The following is a 26,556-nucleotide window of genomic DNA, read 5'->3' on the forward strand; positions in this document are numbered from 1 at the left end:
CGCACAGCGGCAGCAGCAGCAGCAGCGGGGACAGATCGCCTCGCTCGTCTTCCTCGCATCGTCCAGATAACCCAATCTCAGTTTCCATCTGGCACCGCACCAGCCCAAACAAACAAAGAGCACCCCCGTCCCCACCCACCCAACCACCCACCCAAAATAAAAGACAACGATTTATCCATCCTAACACGTAGCAGGCGTTCGCGACCAATATCATCCATAAGAGGTTTATTTTGTTTGGGTTAGATCGCGTAAAAATGTAAATGTGTCGTTAAACCCGCCACCACCCGACACAGCCAACTAGTAAGGGTCGTCACGTTTAACGACGCGTTTATATATTTACGCGGCTGAACCCAAAACATTAAACCCCCCTCTAATATGAATTATCCATCCTCTCTAAATCTTGAGAATAAGTTTTCCCATTTTTTCTGGCAACAAAACAGGTGCTAAGATGTTAAAACACCAAACTGAAACCTTTCACAAGGAATCATGTCTGCGTTCACCACAATACTTGTGGTCAGAATGCAATCCAACAAAAAAACACTCTGATCATATATGCATTGTCTTTGAAACTGATTGGTCCACACCAGAGACAGCTTTCTTTTGACCCTAGTCCGCCTTTTGGCCTCCTCTCTAAATCTTCCCACCGGCCGAGGTGAAACTCCGTTCTTTAGAACTGATGTGGGTGTGTGGGTGTGTGTGGATGTGTGTGTGTGGATGTGTGTGTGTGGGTGTGTGTGGGTGTGTGTGGATGTGTGTGGATGTGTGTTCGTGTGTGCGTGCGTGCGTGCGGGTGGGTGTGTGTGCGTGGTTGTGTGTGTTGGTTTGTTGTCCTTCCCAGCCAGCACCTTCGATTATCACGTTTGGCGACGTACGGTGCAAAAGAAGTTTCGACTCACGCACGACACCCATTACGGCCTCCATGGACTGTTGGGGCACGCAAGCAAACCAGCCCGGCCGCCTTTGTCTCTCCCCCCATATGCCGACGGGTGTACACCCACTTAAGCACCTGCTCTCCGACGAAAATCGGCAACGGGCCGAGTGAAAGATTCCCAGCCTAGGCGAGCGTCGGTGGAGATGATCTGAACCCGTCCTCCTGGGTCTCCGCCAGGTCGACTCAGCCTCAAATGAATACCTGGTGGGCTGCGTTTCCATCGCCACGAGGGAGACAAAGGCGGCCGGGCGCCCACCCCCTCGTGTGCCGTTGCCAGCCCTCACAAGTACTGCTAGCTAACGGCACTTGCCCCAACACTGTTAGAGGCTATACGGGGGATCTTTGTTTTTTTTTATGGACGTGAGTGTCCACCGAGTGTGTGTGTGGGGGGTGTGGGGGTGTGGGGGGTGTGGGGGGTGTGGGGGGTGGGGGGGGGCTCCGTGTTGATATGAACATTGCACTGGAGGCAGCGCCGCGTGGTAGTATAGCGCCCGCCGAACAATCGGGCACCTTGTGAACTCAAACAGCAAGGGTGCGAGCGGGGGGGGGGGGGTGGATGGGGAGCAGTGCGATAAGGTGCCACGATGACGAGGTGACACCGCGCGTGAAATGGCAGAGCGATAACGCGGGAGGGGGAGGAGGGAGTGGGGGGGGGGGGTCAGGCGGACGACGATGACACCTGTGGCGTCACGCGTCAAATACTAAAGGGTGCCCTTGTCGCAGTGCGAGTGATGTTCGCGAGTGTGCGCCCTTGCGAAGGCTCCGAGTTGGTTGGGTCGGCCAGCGCCACGCCCGGCCGCCTTTGTCTCTCTCCAGTGACGATGTTTGCACACCGCACCGGGTACTGTTCAGTTGTCAGTTGAGGCCGAGTCGACCTAGCGGAGGGCCCAGGACCGGTTTCAGATCATCGTCAGTGGCGTTGTGAGCGGGGATCGCAACTCGGCGCGGCGGGTTCGTGACGCAGCGCGCCGGACTGCTGCACAACCGCTCCCTACACAAATAACAAAACTACTACAATGTGTTTTTTGTTTGACCAGGCAAGGCCCACTGAGCTGTATGAAGCTCTTCTTCAGAAGCGGCCTGGCCACAAGTGATGGCCCAACGAAGTGGCTTATCACGTGGAAATGTACAGCAGCCAAATCGTCGAAACGCGCGATGTCGATTCTGAATGTGGAGGGGAAAAAACCCCGGAGAAGACATCCACGTGGCCACGGGGAGAGAGAGAGAGACGCAAACTTGAAATATACAGTGGATTAACCACAGCTGATGACGGTGGCAGTGATGGCTTGGGTAGGCATTCATCCAGCAGTGGATTGACCACGGCTGCTGATCGTACGCGCGGGCGAGAAACAATTCCACGGAGGTGTGGTGCGAGGGGAGGTCAACCCGCTTGCGGCGAGGGTGGCGGGGAGCGGTGGCGCAGCAGTCGGCGCTGCGCTGCGCTACGAAGCCGGCAAAACCCGGGATTCGAACCCCGCTCACGGCCGACACCCGGCGACGATTATCTGAAACCGGTCCCGGGCCTCCCCTAGGTCCACTGGGCCTCAAATGAGTCCCCTGGCCACCAGGGAGACAAAGGCGGCCGGGCGCGGCGTCGGCCACCCACCCCCTCGTGTGCCACAGTGCCGGCCCTTCACAGGCACGCCACGTGGCATCGTACCACGTTGACGCTGACGATGACACAAAGTGGCGTTCTTGCGTCCGACTCGGAGGAACCCGCGTCTCACACACACACAGAGAGAGGAGGGGGAGGGAGGGTGGGGGAGGTTGGGGTCTTTGCCTCTAGACATCGGGCAGTAAACCATCAGCGCCGGTCTGAACGAGTCACAGCGTTCTGCTTTGTGCAGAAGCCAACGCGAGTGAGTCCGACTCTGCTGATGAGACACTGGATGTTGAAATCGGGCCAGAGTTTGACTTGTAACCGAACCAGTGCTGTAGAAATGATGCACTCGCATGAGGCCGAACCCGGCTTATGGGATGTGTAAAAAGAAAAATAAGCGATTTTTTTTGTCACGTGGCTTCTACTGCTGCTGCCTTCCATCCCGTCTGTGGTGGCTCCTCCTGACGCCTCTGAGTCGACCTCTCTCTCTCCCTCCGAGTCGTCCTCTCTCGCTCTCTCCGAGTCGTCCCCGCTCTCTCCCTCTACGCTGTCTCCTCTCTCTCGAGTTGTCCCCTCTGTCTCTAAGCTGTCCCCTCTCTCGTCCGCTCGGCGCGACGATTCCTCAAGGGGCAGAGCAGTTGATAATTTCGAAGGTGGCATCTGTCGTTTGCGATGGGGCCTCGGCTAACGCCGCTACGGGCGGGTCGGTGTCCTCGCCTGATCATCCCCCTGTGGTCTGCCATCGTCTGCGCGCGTGGTTTGGGTTGAGCACGGCCTCCGTCCGAGCACGCCGAATCATCCGGCCGAGCGCACGGCCCTTCGGAATCGTCAGAATGTTTCATTCGGACTGGAGGAATCCGATGAGCTGTGAAGCTTCTCTCCTTCACGGTAAACGTTCCCACTGCGTCTCCGGGTCTTCATGTCGCACCGCAGCAGGACATCTGCAGCCGGACTCGCTGTGTAGTGTCAACGACGGCAACGGTAGGCAAAGACAAAGGCGCAGCCCCGCAGCTGCTCGTTCGCGACCACCGTTGACGGAAGGGGCCTCGACCCGAGCTCTAGGATGGTGGGGTGGGGGGGGTTGTGGCCGATTCTTCTGTGCTGACTCGTGCGTCCTGGCACGGGGCCGGCAGTGTTCCCCGCACTCTACCCCACCCGCACCACGCGGCCCGTGCGATCGCTCCGCCGCATCGACCACTCACGCCGCCGGTCGAAGGTTCAAGAGACCGGCGACGGGTTCGACGAACGATCCGACAACGGCCTCTCACTTCCGAGACGGGCTTCGCGAAAAAGTCCGGCGGAGGCTCCGAACGGCGCGCCGGTGGTCCGGGAGGGCGTCGTCAGAAAGTCACAACGACGAACAGTTACGAAAAAAAAATCACGATAGGAGCGCGAAGTATAGGGAAAGGTAAGAAAATTATTAAAACTAAATTTTTTAAAAAAATGTCATCTTACCTGGTAGAGCCCACTGAGCTATTGGCTTGGCCACAAATGATAGCTAAACTAAGTGGCTCATCATCATGTGGACATTCATAGCGTAATGTGTGAAGGCGGGGGGTGCGGGGGAATGTAAGGGGATGCCACACACAGAAACTCTACCGGCCAGAGAGCATAAGCCTGTGCCCCAGTTCTCTGTTTCCGTGTGCGTGGGAACAACACTCGATCTCCACTTGTATATAATAATCAGAAACCGGACTTTGCCTTCAATCGCACCGATGCTTGCATGCTGAGCACGGGGCCCATGGGGCCTTAACGTGAAGCAGGGCCAGCCACAATCAGCACCACCGAAGTTTCGAAACGGCAATATTGCGGGGGTCAACACTCGGTGCATCCACTGTCGTCGCATGCGGAGAACGCGAAGCGACGGATGGAAGCACCCAAACTCTCCGCACTTTCTTCCCGGGCCTGTCCCTCCCCAACGGAATATTAAAGTGTCGTGTTTTTATTTCATTTTACACATCCCATCAGCGACATGGCCTTGTGGGAGCGCGTCGTCGTTCCGGCAGCAGGAGTGGCAGCAGAATGAAAAGGTTTCTGGCTCAACCATCGAACAAAGAATGGTCACCGCAAAGCGCGCTTTAAACGCACTTCTGCGGCCGTCTGGAACGCTCTTCCTGCCGATGTTAGCAAGCCGCTGGAGCTAAGCGCTTTTAAATCTAGGTTGACAAACTCTTTCCTTTAGAAATGCTTCTCGTGTTTCGTTTGTCGTCCTTCCCCCGCGCCTCCGATTGGCGCGGTCGGATACGTGCGGCGCGAAGGAAGTTCAACACGCACGCGTCAGCATTCAACGCGGCACATTCGTCAGCATTGGGCTCAACGCAGGGAAACCGTGGTCCGGTTTTGACACGTGCAACAAAAAAAAAAACACCCCAGCGTCTCATGAGCAGAGTCGGTGGTGCTTTTGCTGCTCAAAAAGTCCGTGAGAGTTTGGCACAAAGCAACAAAAAAAAACACAGACACACAGGAGGGACCCAAACAGGGCCACCCCCTGTCCCTCTACCCCCACCCCCTCCTGAAAGGCGGGCGAGAATAAGAGAGGTGGCGAGAGACGCGGCCATGTGATTCAGGACCAGTTCCCTTGTGTTTGCTTCCGCGGGGCGCGTGAAGTGGAACGCGCGGGTTAAAGTCCAACGCGTCCCTTTCGCTCTCTCTCTCTCTCCATCTCCCTCCCTCGCTCTCCCTCTCTCGCTCTCTCTCTCACTCTCCCTCTCTCGCTCTCTCTCTTTTCTCACTCTCCATCTCTCGCTCTCTCTCTCACTCTCCCTCTCTCGCTCTTTCTCTCTCTCTCACTCTCCATCTCTCGCTCTCTCTCTCGCTCTTTCTCTCGCTCTTTCTCTCCCTTCTTCTCGCTCTCTCGCCAATGTTGACGGACGTTCGTTTTTGTTTTGAAGAGGCGAGCGAGCGAGCGAGGCAGGAGAGCCGTGAGCTCCACCTCGCCGTGAGCTCAAGAGCTTGGGAGAGGGGAGAGTATGATGGGGGGGAGGGTGTTTTGTTTGTCCACACGGCGAGCGTCAAGCAATCAATTCAACGTTCATTTGTTACGTGGAAAGTCCCAAGTAGCCAGCTACCCAGCTAGTTCGCGGGGGGGGGGGGTGCGGGGTGGAGATCCGTGGTTCCATCGGCGCGGAAAACGATCGGCGCAGATCTGCGTCGTGCTCGCTTCCCTCCATCTCGCCCCCCCCCACACAATCCACCCAACTATGCACCCCCCTCCCCGCCACTACACACACACGGCTGCCCCATTCTCCCCATTGAAGACGCCAAGGTCAAGGTCAAGAGGTCGTCGCGGCAAATCCTGTCGACGTGACCACAACCGGCACCGGTCGCGTTCTCCCCGCGGAAGCGGCTGCCTGGCGGGTCCCCAACGCAGAACAGTCGGTCGCGCGCGACCCAATCGCCTTCACACGTGAACGCCTCCGCAACCTGGGCCTGCGAGCAGCTTGCGCCAACCGGTTGCCCACCGACGGTCCGCTCCGGCGTCGACCCGCCAACCGGACCCCCGTCGCGGCGTCACGTGGTGCGTGCCCACGTCCGCCGCCGTCCGCGTGTCCTCACCGCGCGGGTCTACGGCTCTCTGTGCGAGTTCGCGGACCCTTGTCGCGAGCCGTCGTCGGCGCCCGCGCCTGTTGACCGCCGACTCGCTACGCTCGGTGAAAGGCGGCTTCAACGCGGGCGGCGGATGTAACCGGGAATGCGAACCCAGTCCCATCGGCGTCTCTGACCTCTGATGCCACTCGGCCGGAAAAAAAAAAGTTCTGTTGAATCCGAAGTAATAAACGCGCGTGGCAGTTGTAGACTTAGCGCTGGGGAATTTTTATCGTGGAGGAGTGAAACCCTCCCCCCCCCCCCCCAGTGTCTATCTGTCTGTCACACTGCGTGTCTCATTGTGTCTCTCTCTCGCCCTCTGTCTCCTTCCCTCCGCTTGGCAGTAACTCTCTCCGAGTCCTCTTCTCTGTCTGTCTACGGCTCGAACAAAAGCCCCCCACCCCCCACCTCCCACAACCCCCCACCCACCTCTCTCTCGTTCTTCATTTAATCACCCAGCACCACACTGGCCATGCCCGGGACCAGCTATGCCTGTGCACTGGTTCAAGAAATCAAATGAGCACCATTCCACCTCGCACTGCTTCCTGTCCAACTCCCCTCCAAACTCCTTATTCATAGCCCGGTGCCTGGGTCTCTCCCCGCAGCCCGCGCACCCACGTTACAGTTTCACCGCCTGCACACTGCAAATGTGTCTACGAGCCCAGCGCTGCCGCACGCTCAAAGGCCTGCCCTGCCCCAAGCCCTCCCCCATGCCCTGCCCTGCCCTGCTCCGTGCTGTACCTCAAGTCATGCATTGCCCTGACCCAGGCCCTGCCCTGCCCCAAGCCCTGCCCCAAGCCCTGCCCCAATCCCTGCCCCAAGCCCTCCCCCCATGCCCTGCCCTGCTCCCAAGGGACAACTTTACGCGACTCTTGCAGACTCATCCCTACCCCGCCATCCCCCACCGCCCCCGTCATGCGCACTCTGGGCGAGGTGGCGAAGCGCCTTGAGAGATAAACGCGCGTGAGTGTGTACGCGCGCGCACCCAACACGCACTCGGCACGGCGCGAGTGCCACTGATACACAAACACAGCTGCTGTCAAGTCCCTCTAGACGCACGTGAGCTCACTTGCCACTCTCGCGCGGTGACGTTATCCGTTCTCGCGACGATGATGGATGGTAATGATAATGACGGCGGTGGTGGCGGTTGTTGTGGTGGTGGTGTAGCGCGGTTAGCTGCGCTGCGGCTACGAACCCAGCGACCCGAGATCCACTCCCGACATCATATCTGGGTCCCTCCCCCCACCTAACCACCATCCAGGTTGACTCAGCCTTAAATGAGTACCTAGTGTGGTGGGTAGTAAACACGAGTACCGGGAAGGCAAAGTCGGCCGGGCACCACCTCAGTCGGTGGTGCTGCCTCCGAGCAGAACTTTCCCCAACAGTCTGTTGAGGCTACGCGGGGGATCTGTGTCTTTGTGTTGTGTAAGAGTAACCAAGACTGAGCTTTACCTACGGAGTCAAACGGCAACAGGAACGGCAGGTCGCTGATGCTGTGGATTTCAGCCCGCGACAGGACGTCCAGCACGGCCTGCGGCATCTCTGGCTCCTGCAGACACAAAGTCACCATCATCAACATCATCATTAATATCATTATCACCATCATCATTAATATCATTATCATCAACATAATCATTAATATCATTATCATGAACATTGTCATTAATATCATTATCATCATCATCATTAATATCATCATCAACATCATCATTAATATCATTATCATGAACATTGTCATTAATATCATCATCAACATCATCATTAATATCATTATCATGAACATCATCATTAATATCATCATCAACATCATCATTAATATCATTATCATGAACATTGTCATTAATATCATCATCAACATCATCATTAATATCATTATCATGAACATTGTCATTAATATCATCATCAACATCATCATTAATATCATTATCATGAACATTGTCATTAATATCATCATCAACATAATCATTAATATCATTATCATCATCATAAACATCAACATCGTCATTCAGATCATCATCGTCATGAATATCATCAGCAAAATCGTCGGTAATATCATCATCAATGTTATTACTATCTTAATTAATATCACGATGGGAAGTAATTTTATCTTCATTAATATTGTTGTCACCATTGTGATTGTCATTAATATCAACGTTATCACCATTAACATCATCTACATCACCAAAGGCAAAAATCCCCCGTATAGCTTGAACAGACTTTGGGGTCAAGTGCTGTTAGCGAGTAGCACCTATGAGGGCCGACACGGCACACGAGGGGGTGGGTGGACGGCACCACGCCTGGCCGCCTTTGTCTCCCTAGTGGCGATGTTGTTTACCCACAGCACCAGGTACTCATTTGAGTCCGAGTCGACCGAGGGGAGGCCCAGGACCCATTCAGATAATCGTCACCGATGAGCGGAAATCTTCACCACCACCATCATCATCATCGACATCATCATGCCCACCCAGCGGAATCAATGGGTGCAACCGAAAACCCAACCAGTCGATCGGCAGATTTTGTGTGGGAACTTCCCACCTCTTTCCAGACAAAACCTAGCCGGTGTGAAAGATCCATGGAAGAGATTTTTCGGGTTAAATCGCGTAAATATAAATGTGTCGTTAAACCCGCCACCACCCGACACGGTCAATTAGTAAGGTTTGTCACGTCAACAAAACGTACCAGCTAGTTACTAGTACAGCACACCCAGTGTGTTGGAGAGTAAACCCACAACGTTTGCAATTCGATTAACCGCGACGCTTCACCCCTAATTACAACCAGCGTCATCAGGCGGCAGCCAGAGTTGTGGAGAAATCCTCCTCCTGATTCGGTCTTAAATAGAGGGGAGGGATTCATGTGATGCCGTCACTACGCGAGCCAATATTTGGCGCGCGAACCGCCAGTGTGAAAGAGTTGGCCAGGAAACTCCCCCTTTGATGGGGCTCTGGAAGGCTCCGTTCCGGCAGCGGCGCGCATATTGCAGGGGCTGCGCCTTTACTGCTATTGCCGGGGGCACGGGAACTGCGGACACGCAGGCATCGCGCAGAATAGCAGCGGTAACAAGGCCGGCGGCGATCTGTCAAGAATGACGCAACTCTCACTCAGGGTCACTCCACCGCGACCAATCTGCCTGCCTTGCCCTCTCATCATCGCCACTCGGAGCGGCTCGCGGACTCAACAGCGACAGCCCCCCCCCATCCCATTCCACCACAGCCCCCCCCTCCCCCACCACCGCTCACTCCCAGGGTGCCGAAACGACGGACGCATCCGCGTCGAAATCATTTCAGTGGCGAGGAATCGGGCGGCGTCATCGGCGTCTCTCCGTGCGCGCGTGTTGACCTCTAGCTCCTCGCCCCGTGACCTCTCAGATGTTGAGACCTCGCGACTCGCATCCACCCATCCTCTCCCAGCCTCAACATCGCCCGCCGTACCCCCCCCCCCCCCACACTCCACCACACCTAACCCTAAACTAGCCCCCCACCACCATCCCAGCCACACATGAGCCGTGACCTTTACGAGCATCACAAAACGCGTGGTAAAGACGGGCGGTGAAGGGGGGTAGCCCCCCATAACGGCGGGGGGCTGTCACTGCCGCCGGAGGCAACTCCACTGGGCAAATCCTGGGGTGGGTGGGTGGGGCGCGAGAGACTTTCGCAGACTCGTCCCCACTGAACAGGCCGACTAAGCGACGGTAGGAACTTCCTCCTCTTGTGCACGGCGGCAATTGGTTCGCCAAAGCGATTCGGTCGCTAAGCGAGTACAGAAAGTACACGTTAGAGGCTGCTAGAGTCGAAAGTTACCCCCTTTGTCAAACCACAAAACGTATTTTATAACATTTTAAACAACGGATACTAATACGTAAAGACACTAACAACATGATAAACGTATGATATTAAAAGAAAGGTGGTTAAGCAGTGCATTCATTGATATTCAACGCACCTGGAACAGCCCCTCGTTAACAGGGTAATGGTCGGTAAGCGAACACATGGAAATCTATGGATGCACTACACTACTGTACACTACATTATAAACTACTATACACTACACTGCTATATACTACTATACACTAAATTATACACTACTATACACAACATCACTATACACTGCAATAACATACACTACACTACACACTACTATACACTACATTATACACTACTAAACACTACACTACTGTAAACTACATTATACACTACACTAAACACTATTGTGCACTACTGTACACTACATTATACACTGCTATACACTACACTATGCACTACTAAACACGACACTACTATACACTACACTACTATACACTACACTACTAAACACTACACTACTAAACACTACACTATGCACTACTAAACACTACACGACTATACATTACACATTGGGCTCTACGTCGCTCATAGGGGCGGTCGTTAAGAGGGGTTCTACTCTGTAGACATTTAGATTGTTGTACCGGTTAAGGCCCACTGAGCCATGTAGCTCTCTTTCAGAAGCTACATCACCAATGACAGCTCAACGAAGGCACTTACTGTCACGTGGACATTTAGAGCAGCCAAACACTCTAAACGCGCGACGTTGTTGATTCTAAATGTGGAGGGAAAAACCGGAGGACCAGAAGAAAAATCCACGCCACCACGGGGAGGGTGGGGGGCGAGACACGCAAACTCAAATATACAGCAGGTGTCAGGGTCGGGTTCAAGACCACGAGCCCCTCAACGCCAGGCGAGGTTGTAAACATCTCGCCAACGTGACGCCCAGATGTCTGTACAGGGGTGAGGGTACCCACACTTTACCTCGCCGCACCCGAGCTGCCGATCGAGTTCACAAGGAGACCTCAAACACTCGCGTCGTTCGTCGCGAACGGGAAAACGTATGCGGCAGTGGGCCCGACGTTCTGGGCAATGGGCCTTCTTCACAGCTGTACGGGCTTGACTCGGTTGGTGGTGATGCGGTGATGATGTGGTGATGATGTAGTGATGTTGGTGATGATAATGTGATGTTGGTGATGATGATGTTGGTGATGATGATGATGTTGGTGATGATGATGATGATGATGTTGGTGATGATGATGTGATGATGTTGGTGGTGATGATGATGGTGATGATGATGATGATGTTGGTGATGATGATGATGTTGGTGATGATGATGTTGGTGATGATGATGATGATGTTGGTGATGATGACAATGATGTTGGTGATGTTGGTGATGATGATGATGTGGTGATGATGATGTTGGTGATGATGATGATGATGATGTTGGTGATGATGATGATGTGGGTGATGATGATGATGTTGTTGGTGATGATGATGATGTTGTTGGTGATGATGATGATGTTGGTGATGATGATGATGATGTTGGTGATGATGATGATGTTGGTGATGATGATGATGGTGATGTTGGTGATGATGATGATGGTGATGTTGGTGATGATGATGTTGGTGATGATATGATGTTGGTGATGATGATGATGATGTTGGTGATGATGATGTTGATGGTGATGTTGATGTGGTGACGCTCCCTGTCAGCCGGACACTGCCTCGTCTCCCCACCCCAGCCGCTACGACGCAGCACAAACCCAGTCTCGACAAAACTCCACGATTCATTACCTCGTAAACCACGCCAAGGTTTTATTGCGGCCATATTTTACTCATTCACCGAGAACCAAAACATATTCTTAAAAATTACATCACGTGTCCTCCCCCCCTCCTCCCCTCCCCCCGTCGTGTTGCGATCGCAAGGGGCTCGTTCGCGAGCAACTTGACTTGTTGCAGCAAACAGGAACCCGTGACAAAAGGGGCGATGATCAGCGACGCAACAACAAAAAAAGCCGGTAAACATGCCCCGTTGGCGTCAACGTTGGGGGCAACGTTTTGGGCACCTTTTGGTCACGTTGGGTCAACTTTGGGTCAACGCTGGGTCAACATTGGGGCAACTTTGGGTCAACATTGGGGCAACTTTGGGTCAACGCTGGGTCAACATTGGGGCAACTTTGGGTCAACGTTGGGGAAACTTTGGGGCAACTTGGGGCAACTTTGGGTCAACGTTGGGTCAACGTTGGGGCAACGTTGGGGCAACGTTGGGGCAACTTTGGGTCAACGCTGGGTCAACGTTGGGGCAACGTTGGGGCAACTTTGGGGCAACTTTGGGTCAACTTTGGGTCAACGTTGGGTCAACGTTGGGGCAACGTTGGGGCAACTTTGGGGCAACTTTGGGTCAACGCTGGGTCAACATTGGGGCAACTTTGGGTCAACATTGGGGCAACTTTGGGGCAACTTTGGGGCAACTTTGGGTCAACGTTGGGTCAACGTTGGGGCAACGTTGGGGCAACTTTGGGGCAACTTTGGGTCAACGTTGGGTCAACGTTGGGTCAACGTTGGGTCAACAGTGGGGCAACGCTGGGTCAACAGTGGGGCAACGTTGGGTCAACAGTGGGGCAACGCTGGGTCAACGCTGGGTCAACGCTGGGTCAACGCTGGGGTAACCTTGGGTCAATGTTGGGGTAACCTTGGGTCAACGTTGGGTCAACGGTGGGGCAACGTTGGGTCAACGTTGGGGCAACGTTGGGCCTCACGCTGGGTCAACGTTGGTGCAACTTTTGGTCAACGTTGCCCAAACGTTGGGTCAACGTTGGGGCAACGTTGGGCTCACGTTGGGGAAACGTTGGGCCCAACGTTTCCCAGCCGGCCGTCTCGGCTGATCGTGCCGACAACGAACGAGTGAAGAACGGCGAGGCACGCTTGCCATGGGGAATTACTTCCCCGCCCCCCCCCCCCCCCCCCAGGGATTTATTGTACGGTGAAGAGAGACTTAAGGCGGTGAGAAGTGTGGGGGGGAGGGTGTAAGGTGCAAGGCTGTAATTGCGGACTTTCTTGGAAGGCGACATCACGGAGGTCTGTTTTTTTTTTGTTCACGAAGGACTGTGAAACGTAAATTCTAAGAATGCAGGGGATGGCCAATTGATTCTGGGATCGTGTTCACAGATTGAGGCGGGTGGGGGGGGGCAGTAGAGGGGTGGAGGGGCGAGGGATCGGAGGGGGGGCAGGAGAGGAGCGGGGGTGGATGGGCGAGGGATCGGGGGGGGGGCAGGAGAGGGGTGGGGGTGGAGGGGCCAGGGAGCGGGGGGGGGGGGCAGGAGAGGGGTGGGGGTGGAGGGGCGAGGGATCGGGGGGGGGGGGGGCGAGGGGGGAAGAGAGGGGGGGGCGACGGCTCTTACCGTGAAGTCCTCACATTGATCATCCGTGAGCGTTCGGCTCGCGAATTAACAAACGGGGACGTGTACATTGACAAACTCCCTGGGTTCGATTCCCGATTCGGTCGGTTGTCTGCGTGGAGTTTGTACGACCGCTCTCTCTCCCACTTTCTGCAAGGGTTTCCCCCCCCCCCCCCGGCTTGTCCGGTACTTCCTGCCCATAGCTTGTGGAAAAATCGAACCACCGATACGAGATTACGTCGCACGGGAATTGTAAACGTCGTGGGTTTACTCTGCACCCCACCCGGTGTGCTGTATTTGTCACGTGACAAACCTTACTCATTGGCCGTGTCGGGTGGCTGCGGGTTTAACGACTCACTTATATTTCGATTTAAAGCTTTCGTGACTGCAGGGATTCATCTTCTTGGTTCTTTCGGTAAAGTCACGTAGAAGGGAAATAATAAAATAATAAAAAATAATACATAATAAAATAATTCTCACGACGTTTCGGCGACAACGCAAGCAGCCGTCCTCATGTGAAGAACAGGTCTGTCGGAAAGACAAGACTGAGGACGGCTGCTTGCGCTGTGGCCGAAACGTCGTGATAATTATTTTATTATATTTTACTTTTATTATTTTATTATTTCCCTTCTACGTGACTTTACCGAAAGAACCAAGAAGACACACTTATATTACGCGATGTAACCCAATAACAAAAACAACTATTTTTACGTACAATGTTACTGGTACCGGGCGAAAAACAACAACTCCCGAACGCTTAAACAAAATTACGCCGCAAAAAAAATTACTCGGTTGGAATTTAAACATTTTTGAGTTCCTTGAGTTGCGTATTCGTAGGAATCCATTTTTTGCGGGAGTGTTTTCATGGGATTTGCGTCACGTTCTCTGCGAAATTAGCGGTGACGAGTGTGTTATGGGGCAGCAATCGACGCCTCCCTCCTGCGACGCTTTCCCTGGGCAAAGAAGCTAAATTATTGAAATAAATAAATCGTCATCGCCGCCGGAATCATCATCACAACCATTGGCACCACCATTGGCACCACCATCATCACCATCACCACGGTCAACGTCTCATCTCGACCGTTTCTTATAATTATCACCACTGCCGCCATCGTCGTCAATATCATCATCGTCACTACCACTATGACCATAACCAACATTACTACCCCATGACAACCATCGATACCCATCATCACTATCGCGAAGGGGCCTGGGAGGCAGGAGTTGTGAACAGTACCATGCCCGGCCGCCTTTGTCTCCCCAATGCTAATGTACACCACACACTGCACCAGGCACTTATTTAAGGCTGAGTCGACCTCGACCAAGGAGGGGGAGGGGTAGTGGGTGGAGTGGGGGGGGCTCTGGACCAGTTTCAAAAATTCGCCTTGAGCGGGAATCGAACTTGGCAGCCGGGTTCGTAGCTCAGTGCGCTAACCATTGCGCCACCGCTCCCCACCAACGCTCCCCACCACCACCACCACCAACAACAACAACCACCACCACCGCAATCAGCCCACGTCACCAACAACTGAGATTCCCTGCTACTCGGATTCTCGCTTAGAGCATCACAAAGACCATCAAAGCTTGCGGAGGACTCATTTGAATCCATTGTTACCACTTATCAGATAACACACACACATACAAAGATAAACCGTATAGCCTTGAACAGGCTGTTGGGGCAAGTGCTGTTAGCCAGCGGCTATGAAAGCCGGCACGGCACACGAGGGGGTGGGTGGCCAACGCCATGCTCGGCCGCCTTTGTCTCCCCTGTGGTGGCGTGTTTACACACCGCACCAGGTACTCGATTGAGGCCGAGTCGACCTAGGGGAGGGCCCAGGAACGGTTCGGATAATCGTCACCTGGTGTTGGTGGCCGTGATCGGGAATCGAACTCGGTGGCGCCGGGGTCGTAGGGCAGCGCGCACTCAGAACCACGTTGATCAGCTCTCAGAGCTGACTCCAGAATTGTCGGCGGACGAAAGGAAAATATAGAAGCGAGAGACGCAGAGAGAGAGGGGGGCAGAGAGAGAGAGGCAGAGAGAGAGGGGGGCAGAGATAGGGGGCAGAGTGAGATGAGGGGGGCAGAGAGAGAGGGGGGCAGGAGAGGGGGTAGAGAGAGAGGGGTAGAGAGATAGAGGGGTAGAAAGATAGGGGGGCAGAGAGAGAGAGGGGGGCAGAGAGAGAGAGGGGGGCAGAGAGAGAGGGGGCAGAGAGAGAGGGGGGCAGAGAGAGAGGGGGGGGCAGAGAGAGAGAGGGGGGCAGAGAGAGAGAGAGGGGGGCAGAGAGATAGGGGGCAGAGAGATAGGGGGCAGAGAGAGAGGGGGGCAGAGAGAGAGGGGGGCAGAGAGAGAGGGGGGCAGAGAGAGAGGGGGGCAGAGAGAGAGGGGGCAGAGAGAGAGGGGTAGAGAGAGAGAGGGGGGCAAAGAGAGAAAGAGAGGCAGAGAGAGAGAGGGGGGGGGCAGGGAGAGAGAGGGGGCAGAGGGAGAGAGAGAGAGGCAGAGCGGAGATGTTCGAGGAAGATATTGCGGCACCTGGCAGTGACGCATTCACACGGGCACGAGTGACGGGACAGCAAGAGACCTCTCTTATCTCTCTCTTATCTCTCCCCCCCCTCTCTCCTCCACCCTCCAGTTCTACCTTCTACCTCTGCATCTCACTTACATCGCTCACCTCTCTCTTACCCCCCCCTCAACCCCAATGATTCTCTTCTCCTCTCGACCCCCCCTAAACTCTCTCTCTCCGACTCCAATACATGCCATCTCCACCCCCACCTGTTTCGCCTCTCCTCCCTCGCACTCCCCTCCACCCACCATCCGCTCTCTTCTCTACGACTCCCCGCTGCCCCCCCCACACCAACCCACCACCAACTCTTTCCTCGTCTTTTTTTTCTAGATTTGAAGCTTTCGTGACTGCAATGATTCATATTCTTAGGGTTTTTTCGGTAAAGTCACGTAGGTTAAAAATGTTAATTAATAAAAGTAAACTATCGTGCTGTGACGGTTCCACCTGAAGACGGAAGCTTGTGTTGCCTCCGAAACGTCGTGATTTTATTTTATTTTTATTTTACTTTTATTAATTAAATTTTTTTTACCTACGTGACTTTACCGAAACAACCTAAGAATATCTTTCCTCGTCGCCTCTCTCTCCGCTGTCTCCTCTCTGCACTCTGAGTAGCCGTGTGGTGGCCATGGGCGTTTGGTGCAGCGAATGAAATGGGAACCCCCCCCCCACCTCAATTGCCTCTGTCTAATTTCCACCTCCACCACACCCCCTCTACCCCCCCCACCCCTTCCACCCCCCTTCCACCAGCCCCCCTCCCCTTCGTGGCCCTAATCACTCCGGCCCGTGGGGCCATGGTGCAGTTGTACCCCCAGCGCACTCCTTGCCCAGTAAACATCCCAACGTCGAGGCAACGTTGGGGGGCAACGTTGCAAAGTTTCCTGGGCAGCTTCGCCACTGTATATTTTCTACCCCGTCCGCCCCTCTCATCTCACGTCCTCGCCTTCCTCCCGTCTCTCCCTTCAAATCCTCTCTCTCGATTCCTTCTGTTCTCTATCTCTCGCGCGCTCGCCTCTCTCTTCCCCCACCCACCTCTCTTTTTTTCTACGATCAGAGGAAACAAGAAGATGCTCGGTGTAGTCGGCACTTTGCTTCGTTGGGACATCTCTCTCTCTCTCGCCTTATATAATATCTTGTTACGAGCAGATCTTGTCCACTCCAGCAAAAAAAATGTTTGCTGTGGCTGTCGCACCTGATGACGAAGGCTTGTGTTGCTTGCGAAACGTCGTGATTTAATTTAGTTATTTTAATTTTAATTTTATTAAATTAATTTTTTTAGTGTTATTTAATTTTTTATTTCCACCTACGTGACTTTACCTAAACAACCAAAGAGTATAGTTTTGCTTCGTTCATCATTTCGTTTTTTTCAATGCTTTGCTTTACAAGCCACCCCCCCCCCCCTTTTTAAATGAAAGATTTCACAAAAGATTTCACGCTCTGCTCTCCTCCTCCTCCACCTTCTTACCCCTTCCCTCTCTCCCTCTCTCGCGACTCTCTCATCTCAAATCCTCACGCACGCTCTCATTGAAACAGGTCCGACTGGAAACGGAGCCCACTTGTTTTTCCACCAGCCCTGTTTATATACAGAGTTCTCTACATGTGCGTGCATGTGTGTCTACGTGTCTTAATCTCTCCGCGTGTGTGTGTGTGTGTTAATCTGTGTGCGTGTCAGTCAGCGGGGAGCGGTAGTGTAGCGGTTAGCGCGCTGCGCTATGAACCTGGCGACACGGGTTCGATTCCCGCTCACGGCTAACACCAGTGACGATTATCTGAACCGGTCCTGGGCCTCCCCTAGGTCGACTCAGCCTTAAATGAGTACCTGGCGCGGTGTGTAAACATCGCCACTGGGGAGACAAAGGCGGTCGGGCGTGGTGCTGGCCACCCACCCCCTCGTGTACCGTTCCGGCCTTCATAGGTGCTCGTTAACAGCACTTGCCCCTACAGTCTGTTAAGGCTATACGGGGGATCTTTGTTGTGTCAGTGAGCGGGGAGCGGTGGCGTAGCGGTTAGCGCTACGAACCTGGCGAGCCGAGTTCGATTCCCGCTAGCGGCCAACACCGGTGACGATTGTTTGAACCGGTCCCGGGGCCTCCCCTAAGTCGACTCAGTCTCAAAATTAATACCTCGTGCAGTGTGTATTCATCGCCACTGGGGAAACAAAGGCGGCCGGGCGTGGTGCTGGCCACCCACCCCCTCGTGTGCCGTGCCGGCCTTCACAGGTGCTCGCTAACAGCACTTGCCCCAACAGTCTGTTAAGGCGACACGGGGGGGATCTTTTCTTTTGCATGCATGTGTACACACACACGCGTCTGTTTGTGTCAGTGTTGGTGAACAGGTGTATATTGCATATCTGGCAAACAATCCTCGTCCCCTTGTTACACCACACGGCATTGGCACTGCGTTGAGTGCCATGTCACTGAGCGAAAGGCTCACACAATAATCGTCATGCCACAAAGAGGAGCTGTCTCTAACATCTGGCAGGTCACCAGCGGTGATTCAAGCGAGGCTGAACCGTGCTCATGAGACGCAGTCACTGTATGTGCATGCCAAAGCCAGTCCACAGTTGACTTCTACAGAATCAATGTTATACATCATGGGACCTCCTTTGCCAGTTACAAAATATGAGAATAGGTTTTGCCCTTTTGGCGTCCTCTGGTCTAACACCGTTTTGAGACTAGGCTCAAAAGAAAGCTGTCTCTGGTGTGGACCAATCAGTTTCAAAGACAATGCATATATTATCAGAGTATGTTTTTAGTTTGCCTTCTGTCCACAGGTATTGTGGTTAATGTAGACATGATTCCTCGTAAAAGGTTTCAGTTTGGTGTTTTAACAACTTAACACCTGTTTGCTTGCCAGAAAAAAGTGGAAAACCTATTCTTAATGCTGCTGAAAATACGCACTCTCAGAAGGGCGTACGATGGCGACGGGTCGCGAGACATATCGCCTGCTTAGCTTTTCTCTAACTTGTAAAGATCATAATCCTCGTTGCGTGCTCAGGTTTGATTCTAGATGGGGACCGGTACCCCACCTCGACCTTAAATATAATTTCCAAGTTACCTGTATCAAACTTTAATAAACGAATGTAAAGAATGTTCTGGAGACCCCGAGGGGCCAGGCCAGAGGACTGAAACCCTCTCCCGCTCGGGTAGCCGCCAGGAACAAGACAATTGCTCATGAAAGCTCACTAGGGGGGTGGGAGGAGAGGCTGCCATTCCTTTGTTGGGAGCTAGTCCGGTTACCACCTGGGCCCCCTGTGGGATACAGGAGGCCCCAGCGTTTCTAGATTTGAAGCTTTCGTGACTGCAAGGATTCATACTCTTAGTTCTTTCGGGAAAGTCACGTAGGTGACTTTTTTGCTGTGACAGTTTCACCTGAAGACGAAAGCTTGCGTTGCCTCCGAAACGTCGTGATTTTTTTGTTTTTATTTTTAATTTTTAATTTCATGTTTTTACCTACGTGACTTTGACCGAAAGAACTAAGAGTATAAGGCCCCAGCATGCCGGTTCTGGCAGCCGCCACGGTGTGGACAGTCCTCCACTCTGGGGCAGGATAACGACAATCAACAGGGAGGGGCTCTTCATCCGAATCAAATCATGACGGGGGATGTGGGAGCGCATTGGTGCGGTGTGGGAGGCTGCGAATCCCATGCCACTGTGGACTCGACTCCCGATCGGCAGCAGGCGGAGGCTGCCTATTCTTGCTGGCGGGGGCAAGGCTGATGAGTCAAAGATGCCTTCTATGACCTCCTGCCCCAGGTGTTGGCTAAAGTACCCCCTCCCCCGCCCCAATTTGGGATACGAGTCTTCTTATTGGGCGACTTAACAAACACGAGTGGGTCGTAACAACACTTGGGCAGGAGTTATTGGTCCGGATGGACCAGATCAGCGAAAAAAAACACAACAACGGCAGAAGAATGCTGCTCGATTTGGGTGTCACGGTGGCTAGGAGATGTTAACTACCTCGCCTAGTATACAGGAGGTCGTGGGTTCGATCCCGACCCTGACGCCTGCTGCTGTATATTTGGAGTTTGCGTCTCTCTCTCATCATCATCACGGTGGCTAGGAGATGTTAACTGCCTCGCCTAGTATACAGGAGGTCGTGGGTTTCGATCCCGACTCTGACGCCTGCTGCTGTATATTTGGAGTTTGCGTTTCTCTCTCATCATCATCACGGTGGCTAGGAGATGTTAACTACCTCGCCTAGTATACAGGAGGTCGTGGGTTCGATCCCGACCCTGACGTCTGCTGTATATTTGGAATTTGCGTCTCTCTCTCTCATCATCATCACGGTGGCTAGGAGATGTTAACTACCTCGCCTAGTATACAGGAGGTCGTGGGTTCGATCCCGACCATGACGCCTGCTGTATATTTGGAGTTTGCGTTTCTCTCTCATCATCATCACGGTGGCTAGGAGATGTTAACTACCTCGCCTGGTATACAGGAGGTCGTGGGTTCGATCCCGACCCTGACGCCTGCTGCTGTATATTTGGAGTTTGCGTCTCTCTCTCATCATCATCACGGTGGCGAGGAGATGTTAACTACCTCGCCTAGTATACAGGAGGTCGTGGGTTTCGATCCCGACCCTGACGCCTGTAGATGTGGAGCTTGCGTGTTCTCCCCGTGCTCGTGTGGATTTTCCTCCGGGTCCTTGGCTGCTATAAATGTCCACATGATGATAAGCCACTTCGTCGGGCTATCATTTGTGGCCAGCTCGCTTCCGAAAAAGAGTATACAGGTCAATGGGCTTTACCCTGGTAAGTAAAAAATAGTTTTTTAATAGAATACAGCCAATGGTCTTGTAATCACCAAGTCCACATCAGACTCGTCTTCTCGTGCACGCTGGGCCCAAACCGGGACCCCTGGCTGTACTTTGTTGAGGCTGAGCAGAGAATGTGGGTCCCCATGTCCTTCACACCAGCAACCACCGTCCGTGGAGTTGGTCTGTCCACGGGCAACGCCGGTGGCCCAACACAATGGCAACTCACCCTTTAACGCAACTCACTCAATAGGAGACTTGCAGCACCACCCCCCCCCCCCCTAATCGCTGTCCTCATTACGGGGAACGAAATGGCTCTCTCTGATCTCTGACCTCAAAGGTGCGGTCTGCAGATTTTTTTGTAGTTTGCCGAGCATTTCTGTGAGGTCTTGCGGAAGGGTGAAACACCCTCTAAGCCCAAACAACATCGTGGGGCAATTGGGGAGTTTGGGGGGTGAGAGGCTGCCTGACGCTACGATGGTTGCGGAGCATCAAAACCGATGAAGTAGCCACCACAACCGCCACCCCACCTGCGAGTGGCTGGCCGATGTCGCTGTTCCGCCAACAAAGTGACGTGACGTTCTACGGGCCCCCGAAGGAGAAAAAAAAACCGAACGGATTGTGTGACCACATATTTCGAGCAGGATTTTATGGCGCTTGCAATGGATTTTACAACAACAAAAAACGGGAGGCTGGCTGATCGATAACCCGGTGAGGACAACTCGCTGCCGGCTAACCACGGTGTATATGTTGATGACTTGGTAATTGCTGGTCACTCGGAGAAAATTGGGGGGGGGGATCTGCTGTGGAAACAAACCAGCCTCTGCCAGACCAAGGCACCTGGGCCCTTTGTGTCATCAAACACTCCACCCCCTCAACTCTCCAATGAGTAATGGATGGGGCAGTTGTGGAGAGAGTGGAGGAGTTTACATATTTGGGCAGTGTGCTCATGCCCCAGCTCCGGTTTGGCAGTGGAGGTCTCACTTCGAATCAGTCGAGTGCCATTATCTTTTCGTCAGATGCGTAATGCTGCCCGGAAGCTGCATCGCCAGTCACTTGAAGTTTCGAGACTTCTTAGTTAATAATATTCATGACCTCTCGTGAAGGGACGCCACCGATCCGTTGGAGGCAGTCGACGCTCACAACAACGAGCGGAGCGCCGGGCGGCTAAAACACAGAAATGTGGCATAGTGGGGGAGCACAGGTGGTGCATCTGCCAGTCATCTCAGTCAGTCAACCCATAGCACCTGAGTCTGTTCCATGACCTCATGTCAGCGAGACATCCACACTTCACGTCATAGCCTCAAGATGCACATAGCCTGGCACAAGCGCCGTGGGTGACATCAGCTTCCGTTATTGTGTTGCGTATCATAATTCTACATATATGTTTCGCATCGAACTAAGACACACGTGGTAAAGACAGGAGGTTTCTTGCCTGTAAGAGCCGCTAAGTCACCAGCTTTGATTCAAGCAAGGCAGACCGCTGCTGCCGATGAGACACTGCGTGTCGAAACCGGTCCAGAGCTGGCGAACATCAGTGGCGAGCTGTTAACTACCTCGCCTGGTACGCAGGAGTGATTCGTGGGTTCGATCCCAACCCCTGACGCCTGCTGTATATTTGGAGTTTGCGTGTCTCTCTCTCTCCCCGTGGTCACGTGGATTTTTCTCCGGGTGCTCCGGTTTTCCCCCCTCCACATTTAGAATCAACATCACGCGTTTAGAGTGTTTGGCTGCTGTAAATGTCCACGTGATGGTAAGCCACTTTGTTGAGCTATCATTTGTGGGCCAGTTCGCTTCTGAAAAATAACTGTATAGCCCAATGGGCCTTACCTGGTAACATAAAAATAAAACATAGTTTATAGTTTTATAGAGTGATGTCCTAACCGGTCCCGATCATAGATTAACCTCCACCCACACCGTGGCCCCCTTCTTTCGCCAGCTCACATTGACGAGCGCGGAGAAGTATGGCCAAACAAACAAACAAACAGACAACCCCCACAACCGGCACGGCCTTCATCCAGCAGTGGAGTGACAAAAGGGGCATCGAGTTGCGTTTGTGTAGAGCGTGGTTGCGTCAAAGGGGCTTTGTCGAGACGGCAAAAGCAAACGAAATGTTGTACGATGGTTATCTGCAGAGGGAGAGAATAAAGAACAGAAGCCCCGGTGATTGATATCTGAGCGCGGAATAGTCGGCAGAGAGGGGATCTCATCCAGCTGTGGATCGATAATGACCGATGAGCATGATGGTGGTGGTGGTGGTGGTGTTGTTCAGATGGTCATAAAGATAATGCTGAAAATAAAGATGTGATGTTGATGCTGTAGAGTATGGCATTGCTGCTCAGGATGATACTGCTGCTGCTGATGATGCTACCATCACTGCTGATGATGCTGATGATGATGCTGATTATGCTGATGATGATACCATCATCATCAGCAGCAATGACATAATTGCAGCATCAACATCATCATATATTAATTATCATAATTATCATCACTGCTGCTGCTGATGATGCTGATGATGATACCATCATCATTAGATGCTACCATCATCATCAGATGCTACCATCATCAGCAGCAGCAATGACATAAAGTGCAGCATCAACATCATAAAATTCATTTTCATCACTAGCACCACTGCTGCTTATGATGATGCAACTCATGATGCTAATATCACTGCTGCTCCGGATGATGGAGATGCTACTAATGATGATAACGATGCTGATGCTTCTGCTACGAATGATACAACCGCTGCTGCTGCTGATGGTGTTTCATACTGCCCTCTACTGCTGAAACAGAAGTTTCTGCTGACGGGGATGTCGCTGCTACTGCTGCTGATGAGCATTCTATAGAGGATGATGCTACTGATGGATGTGTGTAACAGTCTTGCTGCTCATTGAGCTGTTGATGATGACGACACTCCTGATGACGACGATGACATTACGCACGAGAATAACGCCACTGCTGCATGATACTAATGACGATGATGATGCCGCTGCTGCTGATGCTGTCGACGAATTATGGTGCTGCTGATGCCGATTCCGCAACTGCTCCTGTTGATGATTGTAACGACGATTCTGATGCGGACAAGTGTGATGCGTGTAACAGAGTCAGACTAATTGAGACGACCACACACAGGCACTGCTGCTGCTGATACGACTATGATCACGACCCCGCCGCTGCTGCTGATTATGATGACAACGCGAATACTCCTGGTTATAATACTCCAGCTGACGATGATGCTACTGCTGCCACTGATGACTCTGCTAGTGTTGATGATCATCATTCCACTAGTGACAATGATTACCATCATAACTATGATTACTGCTGCTGCTGATGATGATGATGCTGCTGCTGCTTTGACAATGACGACGACGATGGTGATGCTGCTACGGATGATTCCGCTGCCGCTGCTGCTGCTGCTGATGATCATCATCATCATCACAACTTCAATCCCATTGAAACTCTCGCTCTCTCGCTCTCAGCCACACTCACCTTGGCGCCGATGAAGCACACGTGACAGAGCGCGATCAGCAGCTGGGTGCGCAGATCCATGGCGAGACGTGGCCACCGCTCTCGCGCTCTCTCTCCCGTCTCGCGGTGTCGCGAACTCCTCCTCCGTTCGACTCCTCTTAGGATTCTCTCTCCGGAAACCTTACAGACCTCCTCCTCCTCCTCCTCCCTGGGACTTGTGTCTCATGGTGTCTCCGCCAGCCACGTCTTATCTTCTTATCGTCCCGGATCAGAAATTTAAAAAAGCCGGAGCGAGGTGTTCAATCGGAGCGCTTTCGAATAAGAACGCGCGAGGATGAACGATGGTGATGGTGATGATGGTGGTGATGGTGATGATGGTGATGGTGGTGATGGTGATGATTCAAGCTGAACCTTTGGGGTCAGGCGAGTCCAGAAGATTTAAATCGGCGGCTTATCGCGCGTTGATTCCAGACCAGCACGAGTCGAGCGTTCCCGACCCGAGTCCTCGGATTGAGCCTTGACGTTGCCGGGGACGAGTCCAGAGCCGTTCACTCGTTGTTGTCGTTGTTGTTGTCGTTGTTGTTGCACTGGCTTTCGTGGTCGCTTCCACTCGAACTGGCCGAGAAAAGTGAGACTCTCCCGTCTCTCTCTCTCTCTCTGGTGTCTGCAGCTTTGCTTTTTTTGTGTGGTGGCGGTGAAACTAAAATAAAAAATTCGAAACACTCCACCAAACCAAAAGAGCCGCCGCTGCTGATGACTCAATCTTTCACTGCGCCGTTTCACAGCCCCGACTCACACCGAGGGTGGACACGAGGAGCCTCGGCACCCACTAACACCACCACCACCTCCTTCCTCGCTACTCCAACTCAGTCCAAACACCCCCCCGCCCGCCTCTCCAAGCCCGCGCGCTCGACGAATCTCGTGACGAAAGTTGGAGGCTAGAATCAAACCCTCCCGCTCGCCACTCACCACCGATCCTTCGGTGGCACAAAACTACCAAGGCCACCAACCCAGCGAGTTCGCTACGAGGTTCGTCGCTGCAATGCACAAACTACTCGGCCAGGCGTGAGCGACTGCCTCCCAACGCCACCGCCACCAGCAGCGAAAATCGAGAATCCGCGCACTTGCTGGATGGAGCTTGTCCCGGACTCTTTAACTTGCTGTGCGGCTGCTGCAACGCGCCGCTGGTCGTTCACGCGATACAACGAAAAGTGCTTCTGTGACCACCACGCCACGCCACGCTTCCTCCTCCTCTTCTTCTTCCTAGGTCGTCTTCGATGCCACGACGAAGAACCACGCACATCAACAAGTGCTGCGGCTTACTACCAAACCAGCGCAGGCAGTCACCAACACCACCGCCACGGGCAGCAGTAGCAGCAGCAGCAGCGGCAGCAGCAGCAGCTCCTCCTGCCGACCAGCTGAGACGTTCGCCAAACTGAGCGTTGCTCGCCCCAACGCCTGCCGCTTTAACATTGGCGGCGTGGGTGTGCGAGTTGAGCTACAGCGGCAGCAGCAGCCAAGAGATTCGTCGTCTGGCCTTGCCCATCCCCTCTGCGTGCGCGCGTGTATGTGTGTGTATGTGTGTGTGTATGTGTGTGCGTGTATGTGTATGTGTGTGCGCGCGTGTGTGCGTGTGTGTGCGTGTGCGCGTATGTGTGTGTGCGCGCGTGTGTGCGTGTGTGTGCGTGTGCGCGTATGTGTGTGTGTACGCGCGTGTGTGCGTGTGTGCGTTGTGCGCGTATGTGTGTGTGTGCGCGCGTGTGTGCGTGTGTGCGCGCGTGTATGTCTGTGTGTGTGTGCGCGCGTGTGTGCGTGTGTGTGCGCGCGTGGGTGCGTGTGTGTGCGTGCGCGTATGTGCGTGTGTGTGTGCGCGTGTGTATGTGTGTGTATGTGTGTGCGCGCGTGTGTACGTGTGCGCACGTGTGTGTGTGTGCGCGTGTGTGCGTGTGTATGTGCGTGTGTGTGTATGTGCGGGTGTGTGTATGTGCGTGTATGTGTGTGTGTATGTGTGTGTGTATGTGCGTGTGTGTATGTGTGTGTGCGCGTGTATGTGTGTGTGTGTATGTATGTGCGTGTGTATGTGTGTATGTGTGTGTGTGTTGAGAGTCTGCGCGTACGTTCCCCCCACCCCACCCCTCGTGTCTGCTACTTCGCGCGCGTCTGCTCGCTCGCTCGCTAAAAGCACTTGCCCCCCCCCCCCACGCAGTCCGTCAAGGCTATACGGGGGATCTTTGTCTTTGGTGTCAGCGTTACGCTGCGCTCAGAGTTCTATCCAGCCGTGCAACTAACTCTCTCTCTCACACACGCACGCGCACTCAGATCTCTCTCCGTGTTTGCATAATGTCTGATTTACTCTGCAACTCCGCAAGGTTGATGCTATCCGGGGCCAGGGTTCGGCAGCAAGATCTGTGATGCTGGAGAGGGACAGTTGGTGGAGTTTCGCGATGGGACGTCTCTCACG

General features: G+C 53.4%; 1 protein-coding gene across 2 annotated transcripts in view; it reads right to left on the minus strand.

Moving 5' to 3' along the window:
* LOC133346238 (platelet-derived growth factor subunit A-like) overlaps positions 1-25,615 on the minus strand; it is a 46,354-nt gene extending 20,739 nt beyond the window's left edge. Inside the window, exons 1-2 of one of the 2 annotated variants that reach the window (XM_061557781.1) lie at positions 24,117-25,614; positions 7,569-7,665 (exon numbers count right to left, since the gene is read on the minus strand). In XM_061557781.1, the coding sequence (XP_061413765.1) occupies positions 7,569-7,665; positions 24,117-24,176 (157 nt within the window). In that variant the 5' untranslated portion in view covers positions 24,177-25,614. Of the gene's footprint in view, positions 1-7,568; positions 7,666-24,116 lie in introns of both variants that reach the window. The other variant, XM_061557780.1, reaches the window with a different exon arrangement.
* Between the last annotated feature and the right edge of the window lie 941 nt (positions 25,616-26,556).

This window comes from Lethenteron reissneri, chromosome 3 (genome assembly GCF_015708825.2).
Source record: "Lethenteron reissneri isolate LAM-NWPU_2019-01 chromosome 3, ASM1570882v1, whole genome shotgun sequence".
Classification (NCBI taxonomy): Eukaryota; Metazoa; Chordata; class Hyperoartia; order Petromyzontiformes; family Petromyzontidae; genus Lethenteron; species Lethenteron reissneri.